Source organism: Macadamia integrifolia, chromosome 14 (genome assembly GCF_013358625.1).
Source record: "Macadamia integrifolia cultivar HAES 741 chromosome 14, SCU_Mint_v3, whole genome shotgun sequence".
In the NCBI taxonomy this organism is placed as follows: Eukaryota; Viridiplantae; Streptophyta; class Magnoliopsida; order Proteales; family Proteaceae; genus Macadamia; species Macadamia integrifolia.
Window position 1 is genome coordinate 8772483 of NC_056570.1, and position 12716 is coordinate 8785198.

General features: G+C 39.2%; 1 protein-coding gene across 2 annotated transcripts in view; it reads left to right on the plus strand.

The window, feature by feature from the left end:
• The first annotated feature begins 692 nt into the window (after positions 1-692).
• LOC122061644 (diacylglycerol O-acyltransferase 1A) overlaps positions 693-12716 on the plus strand; it is a 28919-nt gene continuing 16895 nt past the window's right edge. The window contains exons 1-5 of one of the 2 annotated variants that reach the window (XM_042625056.1): positions 693-1263; positions 2225-2305; positions 2460-2533; positions 2695-2770; positions 3737-3804. In XM_042625056.1, the coding sequence (XP_042480990.1) occupies positions 853-1263; positions 2225-2305; positions 2460-2533; positions 2695-2770; positions 3737-3804 (710 nt within the window). In that variant the 5' untranslated portion in view covers positions 693-852. The remainder of the gene's footprint in view (positions 1264-2224; positions 2306-2459; positions 2534-2694; positions 2771-3736; positions 3805-12716) is intronic. The other variant, XM_042625057.1, reaches the window with a different exon arrangement.

Here is a 12716-nt window from a genome sequence, read left to right on the forward strand (position 1 = left end):
TCACCAAACGCAGCATAAATCAATTTCGCTTCCCTTTTATTCGTGTATGAGATGGACCTAGTTAAACCCTACCGAAAAAAAAAAAACGTATTCCCTACTAATACAATCGGATATGGGTATTATTCGCCCCGAATGACAGCCACTAAATCAGTCGGCGTTTTAGCATCCAAAGATTCCAAAACAGACTTCCGAAGACAAAACGGTGATGTGAATTCACAGGTTCTATACGTAATCTGAAGTAGACTAGTAATGTCCCAACAAGAAACTTCGGATCTGCACCACCGCATCTTGGTCATAGAATGATGATGACAAGAATGACGTCATAACGGCATCCTCCTCCACATGATCAAACCTAATACCCCTTAGAGCCATAGATTGAGTTCTTTCTTACGTCATATTATGATCTCCATCATCTTCAGTTCATGATGATGCTTTTGTACCGTAATCTCACACGTGTCTAAAGATGATGTCGGTTCCTCTGGTCCCTCTCGGTACACAGAGTTTACAGAATCGGAACACCTCATGAACTTCCACGCGGTCTATCTCTGACTCGGTTAATAAATAGAGGTTGTCGCTAGCGCTCTTTGGTTTAATTTCTATTTATATTTCGAATCATCGATCACTTGATCAGCTTCTATTAATATAATATAATCACATAAAAACCGCCAAAATTCCTCACAAACCGAATCACACTTTCCTCTAATAAATTAAAGAAAATAGACCAAAAGGGGGGTTCTCCACTTCTATCTCTTTCTTTTTCTTTCATCCATCGGGTATCTCTTTGCATGCAATACACCAACACACGGCTCTGTTCTTTCTCTGCAACTCAATCTGTGTTCTTGAAGTTCTTTCATGTCGATCTCGAACTCGCCTGAAAACCTGGATCAGAAACCAAACATTCGTAATGAATCGGAGGATCGTAGCTTCTCTGTTCGGAGGAGAACGAACTCTAACGTGGTTAATGCCGTACCCGATTCGTGTTCCAAGGTTGGCACGATTGAGACGGTAACCAAATTTTCTTCCGTCGATTCTGCTGCTGAGATGAGTTCAGGTGAAGATAGAAATCGGATTGGTAATGGTGATGATCGAAAGGAAGAGGCGAATTCTTTTAGTAATGGACAGGTTTATAATGAGCGTGTTGGAATTGGTGAGGGTCGAAGCCCTGAGGCTGAGGTTCCGTTTAGATTTTCTTATCGCGCTTCCGCTCCTGCTCACCGGAGAGTAAAGGAGAGCCCTCTTAGTTCTGACGCTATCTTCAGACAGGTTAGTGATGCTTCTTGAGCTTATTTGTATGGTTTACGACGTCAAAGTGCGATTCTGGTTGCTTCTTTCGTTCATTGTTTTTTAGTTCGAAATTTATACCCCGAACTCTGAATAACCTCCGGCGGCCCTTTTTCCATTTCCTTTTTATTAATTTCATCATTAAATTTATGTCAATCGATTGGTTTTGATCTTCTTTTCTCTTTCTCCCTTTCTCCTGTCCCTTCTTATTAATGGATTTATTCTCTTTTATACGAACGTTAAGAGTATTAGCCTCTTGTAACAATGGTTATCCACTGATAAAACATGCTTTGCTAATATTGTGCTTATAGTGAAGGTACAATAGTTAACTAGCTTTTTCATCCAGTAGTCATGTAGTATTAGAGCCTGCACCATCATGATTGCAGTTTGGAAACTTGTCAAATTGAGATACTAGCTCAATAATTATTTTGCTTATTGTAATAAGTTCTGCTCCGTTTACAATTTTAACTGGCGAGGGCTCAAAGTTTCAGCTAGAGTATGAAGTGATTGCTTTTCTTGTCATAACAATGAGGCTGACACCTTCTACGAGTGAATTTTTGATCAAGTGTTTCTATGCAGACATTTTCAATATTGGGTTGGGATTTAAAATGCTCTTGCTGTTCTGCAGTTGCTTAATAGCACTGAGGTTGACACATACAAGGAGTGAATTGTGTGTCAAATATCTCAATGCAGGTGTTTATTTGTAGTGGGTCTGTTATGTTGCTGTGAGTTGTTAGGGATGTAAAGATTACTTGTTATTGGAACATTTTAACTCGTTTTGCATTTCTTGGCATTCACATGGATGGTTCCTTACCTTATCATGGTGCTCAACGAAAGATGTTTGTGTGATGCTCATTGAACTTTGGGAATTGACATTGTTTTTCTATCAATTGGTACTTAAAATAATGGAATGTTATGACCCTTAATTCACATTTTATGGCAGAGTCATGCAGGTCTCTTCAACCTATGTATTTTAGTTCTTGTTGCTGTTAACGGCAGGCTAATCATTGAAAATTTAATGAAGGTTTGCCTCTAACTTACCATATTATTACTGAAAGACAACAATCAATCTGTTTATTAACTTTGATTCTTTTCTTTTCCCTGTTAGCTTGTTTCTAAGGGATTGTTCTTCCAGGACTTGAAACAATTTTTATTACTACTTTGGTTTTCATTTGCAGTATGGCTTATTAATCAGAGCTGGTTTCTGGTTTAGTTCAAAATCACTGAGAGATTGGCCACTTCTTATGTGTTGGTACTGATAATCAACATTCTCTTTCCTCCTTTTCCCAAAAAAGACAAATTGGCTGACTTGCATCACATTTGGGCTAAATTTGTCTTATTGATGTGTAGCCTGATTGAGTTTGTTGTTTCTCTGACATGGAAAACCTTTTATCTTGTGATCTTACTTTGCAGTCTCTCGCTGCCGATTTTCCCACTTGGTGCTTTCGCGGTTGAAAAGTCGGCAAAGCACAAGTTTATTCCTGAACCAGTAAGTGATTTTTTTCGCATTACTATCAATTTGTTCTTTTTAGATGATTGATGACTACTAATTCTGCTCATGATGCCTGATGAAAGACTACATTTTCTTTCTTGACTAGTACTTGTTTACTTGTTGTCAGTGTTATCTTTTCTTAAGTAGGGATTGTTATATGAAGGCGTGATGATTGTTTACATTGTTGGATTGAATCAACTTGTGCTTTCTGTTCACTTGGGATCCCTAACATATTGTAATGATTTCATCAATAAGGATCAATTCCATTTGTGCCTGCCCTATGATGTGCATAGTTAACATTGGCTCTTGGAGGAAAATAAGCTGCATCATTGGTCATTAGAGTGACCATTAAAGAGATATACCGTTTAAAGACCAAACTGTGCTTTGTCAGCTATTTGGCTTAGTGTACTAAAATGTAGCCCAATCCTGAAAAATGAATGGGTAACTTGTAACCACCAAATCTGTACTCAGGTCAAAGTGCTCAACCCAAGCCTCAAGGATGGTCTAATTTTGGTTATACAACTAAACTTTTCCCTATGCATTTTTTTTTTTTTTTTTTTTTTTTTAAGGGTTACTATGTAGTATACATCATTGCGGTTCAGTTGGGGGCATAGTGCATGGTGCATGAGCTCTTAACCTAGCACAACCAGACTTTCCAGCCCAAGCTCAAAGTGAGGATAGAAATACAATTTTCCGCCACACTACAAAGTATTCACATCATGCTGGTGCAAAGTGCGCTCTTTCATATACTTGGTGTATCTCTGGTTCTGCATGGAGTAGTCAGTTTGAATTTTTTCTTTTCCAGATAATTGTGGGCACAAAATTCTTCTCAGGAGACTTGGTGTCATTGATAGGGAAAGAGAGGATATTATTTGATGCTTCTAAGTCTCAGTGACAGCACCAGTATCAGACATTATTTGGCTCTTGTTATGGCTGGCCTTTGATGTTTCTTTTGCTTTGCAGGTTGTTTTGTCGCTTCATGTATTAATTTGTACGGCTTCACTCCTTTATCCAATTTTTGTGATTCTCAGGTCAGTTATATGCCATCTTTTTTCTTCTCTTCCTGCCATATTATTTTCTAAGTCCCCTCCCTTTTTTTTTCTGGGAGAAAGGTATTACAGTTTGTATAAAAGACTACCAGTAAGCAACCTGTAACTCAGGCTCTATACATAGCCTTATGGCCACTAGGGGCCTCTACAAAAATGCACAAATATTCCCTCCTTACAATAAAAAAAAATGCTCCCAATCCACTGCTGTTCGTTTACAAAATCAGACTCTCAGACCACCTACCTAAATGGAAAAAGTGTTGTTTCCCTTAAAATCTGGAACAATAGAAATCCAACTAGATGCTATCCACTTGATTTTAGATGCATTCAAAGGCTTCCATGGGTCATTCTTGTTAGGTATTACAATATTTATGCAAGTATACTGCTGCCAGGTGGGGGGAAGGTGTTAATTAATTCTGTCAAAGACTCAAAAGTAATCATTAAGGACTCTGGTATTTTTGTTTTACAGAGATATAGAGATGATACGCTCATTAGATAATCCTTATTCGTGAACTGTGACTGCTAAGTTATTTGTACAGACAGTGAGAGTGGTGTTAGAAGTGAAACTTGAAAGAGAAGTGGAATTCCCTAGCCCTTCAGTTGGTCTTTTTACATGTGTATTCTAAGTCACAACCAGCTTTGAACTAGTTTAATGTGCATGAATAAGTAACAACACAAACTCTTGCTTCTCTTCCAGTTGGACATGGTGTTCACTTGCTTGTGTTTGAGATACTGATGCCATTTGGTTAATGGATTGTTAAGTATATAATGTAAGACTAGTTTCTGACCCATTTCTAAGAATTCAATTAAGAACCAAACTAAGTAAAGCAGATAGAAATTATGGCCGATGCAGATCAAATCGATGGTGGTGGGTTTTCAGATCTAAAAATCAGAGGAAAGAAGGTGCAGATTGATGGATAATCCAAAGGCTATTTGCTTGCTGGTTCTTTGTTTTAGCATTCAGCAATGGGAAGAAGATAGGGGAAAGAAGAAAAAAAGGGAGAGAAAATTTGGGAAAGGAGGAGACAATTGTTGTGGGGGGGGAAGAAGATAGGGAAATAGATTGACCCAATCTCTCAATCCTAAACTGTATCGGAGGTTTCCTAAACTGACCAAACAACCTGATCTATTAAGGAAACTGAAATAACATGACTGGACATATCCATAAACCACTAAACAGCAATAAAATAAAACAAATTAGAAATCCTAACACTATTCCACAATTAGATTGCAGATAAAGTTCCTAAAACTTGAAAATATGGAACCGCAAGCTGTTGATGGACTCCACAAGACTACTATTAACTTAAATACCATCCTACAGTACTAGGACCATATTATTTCATTGCTCCACATAATAAAATTCAGATCCAACACCCACTTGAAAGATCAAGCCATCACAAAGTGTTGAGAGCAGCTTTCTTCCAGCTACCTCATAGTAACTCTGAAATTACAGAAGGCTCTCCAGAAATGTCAAAAACCCAGATAAACCACTGTACCTAATTATGAAACTGCCGCTGCAACCCAAAATCAATTTTAAAATTTTTAACGACCAATTTAGAGCCTTACCCAAAAAAAAAAAAAAAACCAATTTAGAGTGCCAAAACTAAAACCTGCTGTAACTCCATGGTACTAACTATATCCCTCTAACAGTAAAAAAAGAGAGGAAAAAACTACACAAAATGGTCTCTCAGTGTAGCGCCACAGATCAATGACTCCAGAGAAGGACTTCTCTGTATCAAAGGTATTGAGGAGGATTTTGCAGTGTTTCGGTGTGAAAACACATAAGAAAATTTCCATGTAATGGGAGATGCAATTCTAAGAATTTGTGGTAGCTAGGGGGTTTTCTGATGGTTTCTGTATGCGCATGTAGAGAATCACGGGATTGTCAATGGTAATAGAGATATACCCCTTAAGAGATCTCTTCTTTCGTCGTATCTTCCCTTCCACACCCCCACCCCCCATTTGAATCATTGAATTGTCCTTAGTAATAGAGATATACCTCTGAAGGAAGAACGGGGGGAAAAGGATGAAGTCAGTTTTTTTTTTTTTACCCCTCAAGCTCTCATCGGACAGATCCTTTAGCTGTTGGGTTTCTTGGTTATCAACTAACTAGGTGTTGGTTGCAGAAATGGTTGAGCTTACCAGTTACCTCACCGGTCCTTAGGTTAGGATTATACACCAAATCTCTTTAGCTGCTGATTGCATAAGTAATGCTTGACTACGAAAGTTGCATTGAAGATTTCCTTTTTTATCCAGGACTTTTTTTTTTGTATGCTTACTCATTGCACCAATATAAAATCTCTTCTTATCTTTGTCTCAGAAAAGTGAGAAAAGAGTTGGGAAGTGGTAGCGTTCATGATTTATCCACCTTTTTTGTTCGGCTACAACAAGAGAAATTTCATTGAAAAATGAAGAGAATGAAGTGTACAAAGCAGATCCCAACAGAAGCCAAGACACAAAATAAGATAAAATAAAGGGTGTACCTAGTGCACGAGGCTCCTGCCACTGGGGGGGTCCAGGGAGGGTCATAATGTACTCAGCCTTACCTCCGCTTCACAGAGAGGCTGTTTCTTGACTTGAACCCGCGACCACTAGGTTGCAATGGAACAAACAACCTTAACATTGTGCTGAGGTCTGCCCTCTACAAAATAAAATAAAATGTATAAATGAATGGCCGACAAACATTCCAAGCCCCACAACCTGCCCTTTCTGTATGTGTCACATGCAAAATCTGGGGGCTAGGTATTTATGTTTTTGACAAGCCATCGTAGGTGGGGAGCTCGATTTTGGTTTCTGGCCATTAGCTAAACCTTCGAGAGGCCAAACTGTGACCTGCCTTTTGTTGAGCTAAATACAATTAAAATAATAAGTGATTATATGAATGAGAATTAGAAAGAAACTAAGACGGCATACACTTCGATTGCTGTAGAACAATGGTGTGAAAAGAAAAGTACTTGGAGCTTATGGCCTCCCAAATGCGTACTCTCTTTTTTTACAAACGAAGCATGCAAAGAGGAAACTCTCCTTCTTCAGAAAGAGAGAAGGCCCCAAATCCAAATGCCTCGTTCCTTGAGTGGGGAGAGCTATTACAACAGCCTGTTAAGCTCCTTCTCTTGACAAAAATGTCATCCCTTATGCAAGACTTCCCACAATACCTAAAAATTGCATGAGTGGAAACCCCTCCCTGATGTAGATGCTTAGATTAATCTGTGCATGTGATGAGCTCACTAAAAGATGTGAGGAAGGGGATACTGATCTATTTGGATCAAATCTGATCTCAGATCTAATGCAGATTTTAAGAAGATAGTAACCAGATTTCAATTACTGCTTTCCATGAATTGAATCAGAAATAAAAAAATTCCCTAAGTAGGGGTGCAACTGGCCTGGTCCAAGCTTGGGTTTTTTTAACACCCAGACCAATCCAGCCCAAGGTCGGGCTGGGATACCGCAACCCGAGCCCAGCCCACCCTGACTCTGATTGACCCTGATTGGGTTTTGCACGGTTGCACCTCTATCCCAGTGTATAGATAATTGAGGAGGTGGTAAGGAGGTTGATGTAGATGGAGAGAGAAGATTTTAAAAAAAAATACATGAAAAGGTTCTCTGCATTGCCAGCAGAGGGTACACTAGCACCCTCTCTCTGTTTCTCTCCTCCTCACATGAAATGACCTTGCTGCCCTCCCATGTACGAAACCGTTCCACCGCAACTCATTGGTGCACTCCTTTATGTCACTTGCTCAGAGAACCCTCTCCCTTAAAAATATGTATTTCTAGAAAATTGGTTTGAAGGAGAAGGGATGAGAGAGAGAATCTGTTGTGCTGTCCAAAGAGGTAGTGAAGATAGTAGGAAAGAAAGAAGGGAGAGTATCACCAGCCGTGAGGGAGGAGAGAGAAAATATAAGAAAGATGAGTTAGAGAGCGATCTCTCACCCGATCTAGAGAAAGGAGAAAGAAAGAGCCAGCTAGGCAAGTTACCACAACAAACAAAGTAATAGTGGGAGTGGTTACATATTCATAAACTAATTAAATAGAGATGGTAAGGATTCTAGAAACTAGATTTTCTAAANGGGCATAGTGCATGGTGATGCGGATCCGGATTCCCAAAATCAGGGATTGGATCACTTAGGGCCCACCAAAATGACTAAGAAGCTCAATGTAATGGTTGAGGGGTATTCTTCTAATTTCAGAAACAATTTCAAGAGCTTAAGAGAGAGGAAAATAACTAGTAGGGTCAAACTGAAATATAAAAGTAGAAGAGGAGGGGTAATGTGTAATTGTTAAAGTGAGGGGGAGGAATAATAGAACAAAATTTTAGGGCAGGGGCTTTCATGTAATAACAGGGAATAAACTCTTTTAAAACAAAAGAAAAAAGAAAAAAGAAAAAACCTGTTTCTTCTTCTTCTTATAGTGAGAACCAGAAACCAGCGGAACAGAAAAAAAAACTCCGATCGGTTGGACTCCTTCGATAGAGCTTGGTTTGACCTGAACTTCGAAACGAAGGCTGCCAGCATTAAGGTCTCTTGACCTCGACAAATAAACACTTCAAACAAGAAGTAAGAGGAGCTGTATTGTCCCTACAACTCAGATCTGGCAGTAATAGGGAACCAGATCTGAACTTGGTCTCAAACTTCTTGATAGAACGACCCTCTGGAGACGAGATTCTAGGGCTAGGGTCGCCTAGGGAAGGAGAACCCTCCACCAAAATCTCAGTCCAAGCAGATCAAGAATGAGGGAGATCAATCCCTTTGTTTGGGACTGCAACTACCGCCCAGAAACAGAGAAAAGAATACAAATCAGAAAAGGAAGAGAAAAGTAGAAGAAGAAAATAAAAAGAGAAGAAAGGAGAGAGTCACGGCCACCAAAGCTTCAGCCAAGTAAACATCCAATTTCAAATCAAAATTGCAAATCTAACTGAGTTCTTCTCTATTACATGACTAATATAAAGGAAAAATCAAACAATTAATGGAAACTACTTGAAAATGGAAACTATTCTAAAATTAGAAGCTAGCTAATTTAAAAAGAAATTATTTCTAAAACAATAGAAAATCAAATCAAAAGATATTTCTTTCCCAAGTCCATCATGCAATTGCATCAGCTCTCCCGGTCTTAAAAGAACTTGACTCCGTCGAGTTAGGTCGTGCTCCCAAGATACCCTTGTAAGTTTCTCGCTGATGAGGTGGCACGTATCTCGAAGCAGAAGATGGGAACATAACACCAAGAGGAGGGAGAGTAGGCTGACGTGTCACTGGAGCTGGAGTCAGTCGACGACGTGGCATGTTTGATAATGCATGTGGCCTCATTAAGTACATACAACCTCCTTGCTTCACCTTGATGGTGTTCCGTGCGCCATCATAGAGAATGCCTGCATGTCGCTACCAAGGTCGCCCTAGAAGAATGTCGCAGTGTGCCAATGGGGTGACCATACAAGTGACATGGTACTGTAACGGCTCAAACTGTAAGTGTACTCGAACAACTGCAGTTGCCTCTTCTCGAGCTGTGGGTCCAAAACCTTGCACATGAATCTTCTTAAAAAGCTGCTTCTGTGGAAGGTTGTGTGCTCAAACAAATTCAGCAGATATGAAGTTTGCTTCTACCCCAGTATCAACAACTGCATGAACATCAATAGGGTCGGAGCCATGCAGGAGAGTACCCTTCTGTCTAAAGAGAGGAGCCTTATCAACTAGTCTATTCGAAAAAGATGAAAGACTAGCTGAATGAGCTTCTACATCCTTATCTTCATCATCAATAATATCATCGTCCTTGAGGGGATAAGGATATAAATGAGATTCATCTTCACTCTTCTCTGTTGGCTGCTTCTCTGCTACGCTCACAGAACAAGTCCTGTTGGGACACTTGTTGGAATAGTGACCCTTCTCACCACAACTATGGCATATGATATTCTTCACCCCAACACTATCCTTATTGAAATCTGACCTTTTCTCTTCGACTCTGCGAGCTTCAGGCCTCTTTTCCTCCATATGTGGTGGAGGTCTATAAACTGAAGAAGTCTTGAGCATACCCTTCCAATAAATGGACTTCTCTTCAGCTGTCTTGGCATGAGCCGCTGCCACATCAACAGACCTGAAATCAATGTTAGCCAACTCAAGTCAAATCTCAGTACTTAACCCACTGATATATCGCATCACCTGTTGCTGGTCTGTTTCTTGAAGCCGACACCTTGAAGACAGTTTGTGGAATTCGAGGGTGTAAGAATCCACATCTTTGTTCCCTTCTTGCAAGTTAAGTAATTTATGGAACATTACCTTTTCATAATTAAGAGGAACAAATTTTTCAGTTAGGATCTGCTTCATGACCTCCCAATTGGTAACGGGTCCAAGTCTTCTGACAAACCTTGCATGTAGTACATCATCCCACCATGAACATGCATACCCAATAAACTTGGTGATGATGAGCTCACACTTCTTCATGTCTAGAAGAGATTTATACGCAAAAATTCTCTCCACTTTGGTAAGCCAGTCAAGAAATTCCTCAGGTCCCTTTTCACCACTAAACTCAGGAACCTCAACTTTGATGCCATAATCTCTGTCAAAAAATTGCCGGGTAACATCCTGGGGAACAACTGGATCAAGTTGCTGCCTCTGAGGTGTATCTACAATCCGTAAAGTGTTGAGCTGAGGAGGTAATGTAGAGGATCCTTCTTCAACTCGCTTGTCGGACCTCTTCATAAAGGCAATCATCTCTTCCATAAATTTGTCAAACTTGGCTTCAGTCCTCTCAAGCCTAGCAGCAGTATTCTGTTGGTTCTCAGCTAACTCACGATACAATTTGTTAAACTCAGCATTGGTAATGTGACTTGCCATGGTTAGAAAACTGCAGGAAAATTTGCTCTGATACCACTTGATGCGGATCCGGATTCCCAAAATCAGGGATTGGATCACTTAGGGCCCACCAGAATGACTAAGAAGCTCAATGTAATGGTTGAGGGGTATTCTTCTAAATTCAGAAACAATTTTAAGAGCTTAAGAGAGGAAAATAACTAGTAGGGTCAAACTGAAATATAAAAGTAGAAGAGGAGGGGTAATGTGTAATTATTAAAGTGAGGGGGAGGAATAATAGAACAAAATTTTAGGATAGGGGCTTTCATGTAATAACAGGGAATAAACTCTTTTAAAACAAAAGAAAAAAAAAAAGAAAAAACCTGTTTCTTCTTCTTCTTATCATGAGAACCAGAAACCAGCGGAACAGAAAAAAAAACTCCGATCGGTCGGACTCCTTCGATAGAGCTTGGTTTGACCTGAACTTCGAAACGAAGGCTGCCAGCATTAAGGTCTCTTGACCTCGACAAATAAACACTTCAAACAAGAAGTAAGAGGAGCTGTATTGTCCCTACAACTCAGATCTGGCAGTAATAGGGAACCGGATCTGAACTTGGTCTCAAACTTCTTGATAGAACGACCCTCTGGAGACGAGATTCTAGGGCTAGGGTCGCCTAGGGAAGGAGAACCCTCCACCAAAATCTCAGTCCAAGCAGATCAAGAATGAGGGAGATCAATCCCTTTGTTTGGGACTGCAACTACCGCCCAGAAACAGAGAAAAGAATACAAACCAAAAAAGGAAGAGAAAAGTAGAAGAAGAAAATAAAAAGAGAAGAAAGGAGAGAGTCACGGCCACCAAAGCTTCAGCCAAGTAAACATCCAATTTCAAATCAAAATTGCAAATCTAACTGAGTTCTTCTCTATTACATGACTTATATAAAGGAAAAATCAAACAATTAATGGAAACTACTTGAAAATGGAAACTATTCTAAAATTAGAAGCTAGCTAAGTTAAAAAGAAATTATTTCTAAAACAATAGAAAATCAAATCAAAAGATATTTCTTTCCTAAGTCCATCGTGCAACTGCATCACATGGTGCATGAGCTCTTAACCTAGCACAACCAGACTTTCCAGCCCAAGCTCAAAGTGAGGATAGAAACATAGTTTTTAAGGCGGTAAGGCGACGGAGGCGTTTGAGGGTCTTTCGGAGCGCCTTAGTGATAAGGCGGGCATAAAGCGTCGCCTTATTGACTAAAGCGTTCCTGTGTAATTTTTTTATAGAACCAATCTATTTGGCTCAAATCCTAGTTGAATCCTATTACTCATATGTTAAATAAATATTAAATGTTTATATTCATACCAATGTACGATATTCATCAAGAAAACAAATCAATAAAGTGAATAAATTAAGTTCATCTTCATCAATCATCAATCATCAATCATCAATCATCAATAATATAAATACATAATTATGAAACAAAATTATAAATATAAAGAAAAGAAGACATAAAAAATACAAGTATTTATTATACTTACCTTTATGATGCCAAAATGAGTACCTAAGCCCTAAGGTCATCCACTATATTTCTACTCCTGTCAAAGAAGAATGAAGCTCACCGCTGCCAGAGCAAAATGGTCGCCTGGATTAGTGCTTCTTCCTTGTTCCTTGATCCTTCTCAAAGCCCTTTCTTAAAACCCTTGACAAAATCCAAACCCTGTTTGTGAATCGGGTTTTTATTTTGTTTGTTTTGGTTATTTTTGGTGGAGTAAAGCTGATCCAATACATCTCAAGTGTTAACAAAACTATACACCTACCAATAAAAAATCTATATTTTGAATCTTCATCAAGTAATTTTAAAATGTGTTAAAAAAAAAAAACTCATAAGGCGCCACTTCACATAAGGCGGATCACTGCCTTACCATCTCTAGACTGCATCAGTGCCAAGGCGCTGCTAAGGCATCGCCTTACCAGCGCCTTAAAAACTATGGATAGAAATACAATTTTCCGCCACACTACAAAGTATTCACATCATGCTGGTGCAAAGTGCACTCTTTCATATACTTGGTGTAGCTCTGGTTCTGCATGGAGTAGTCAGTTTGAATTTTTTCTTTTCCGGATAA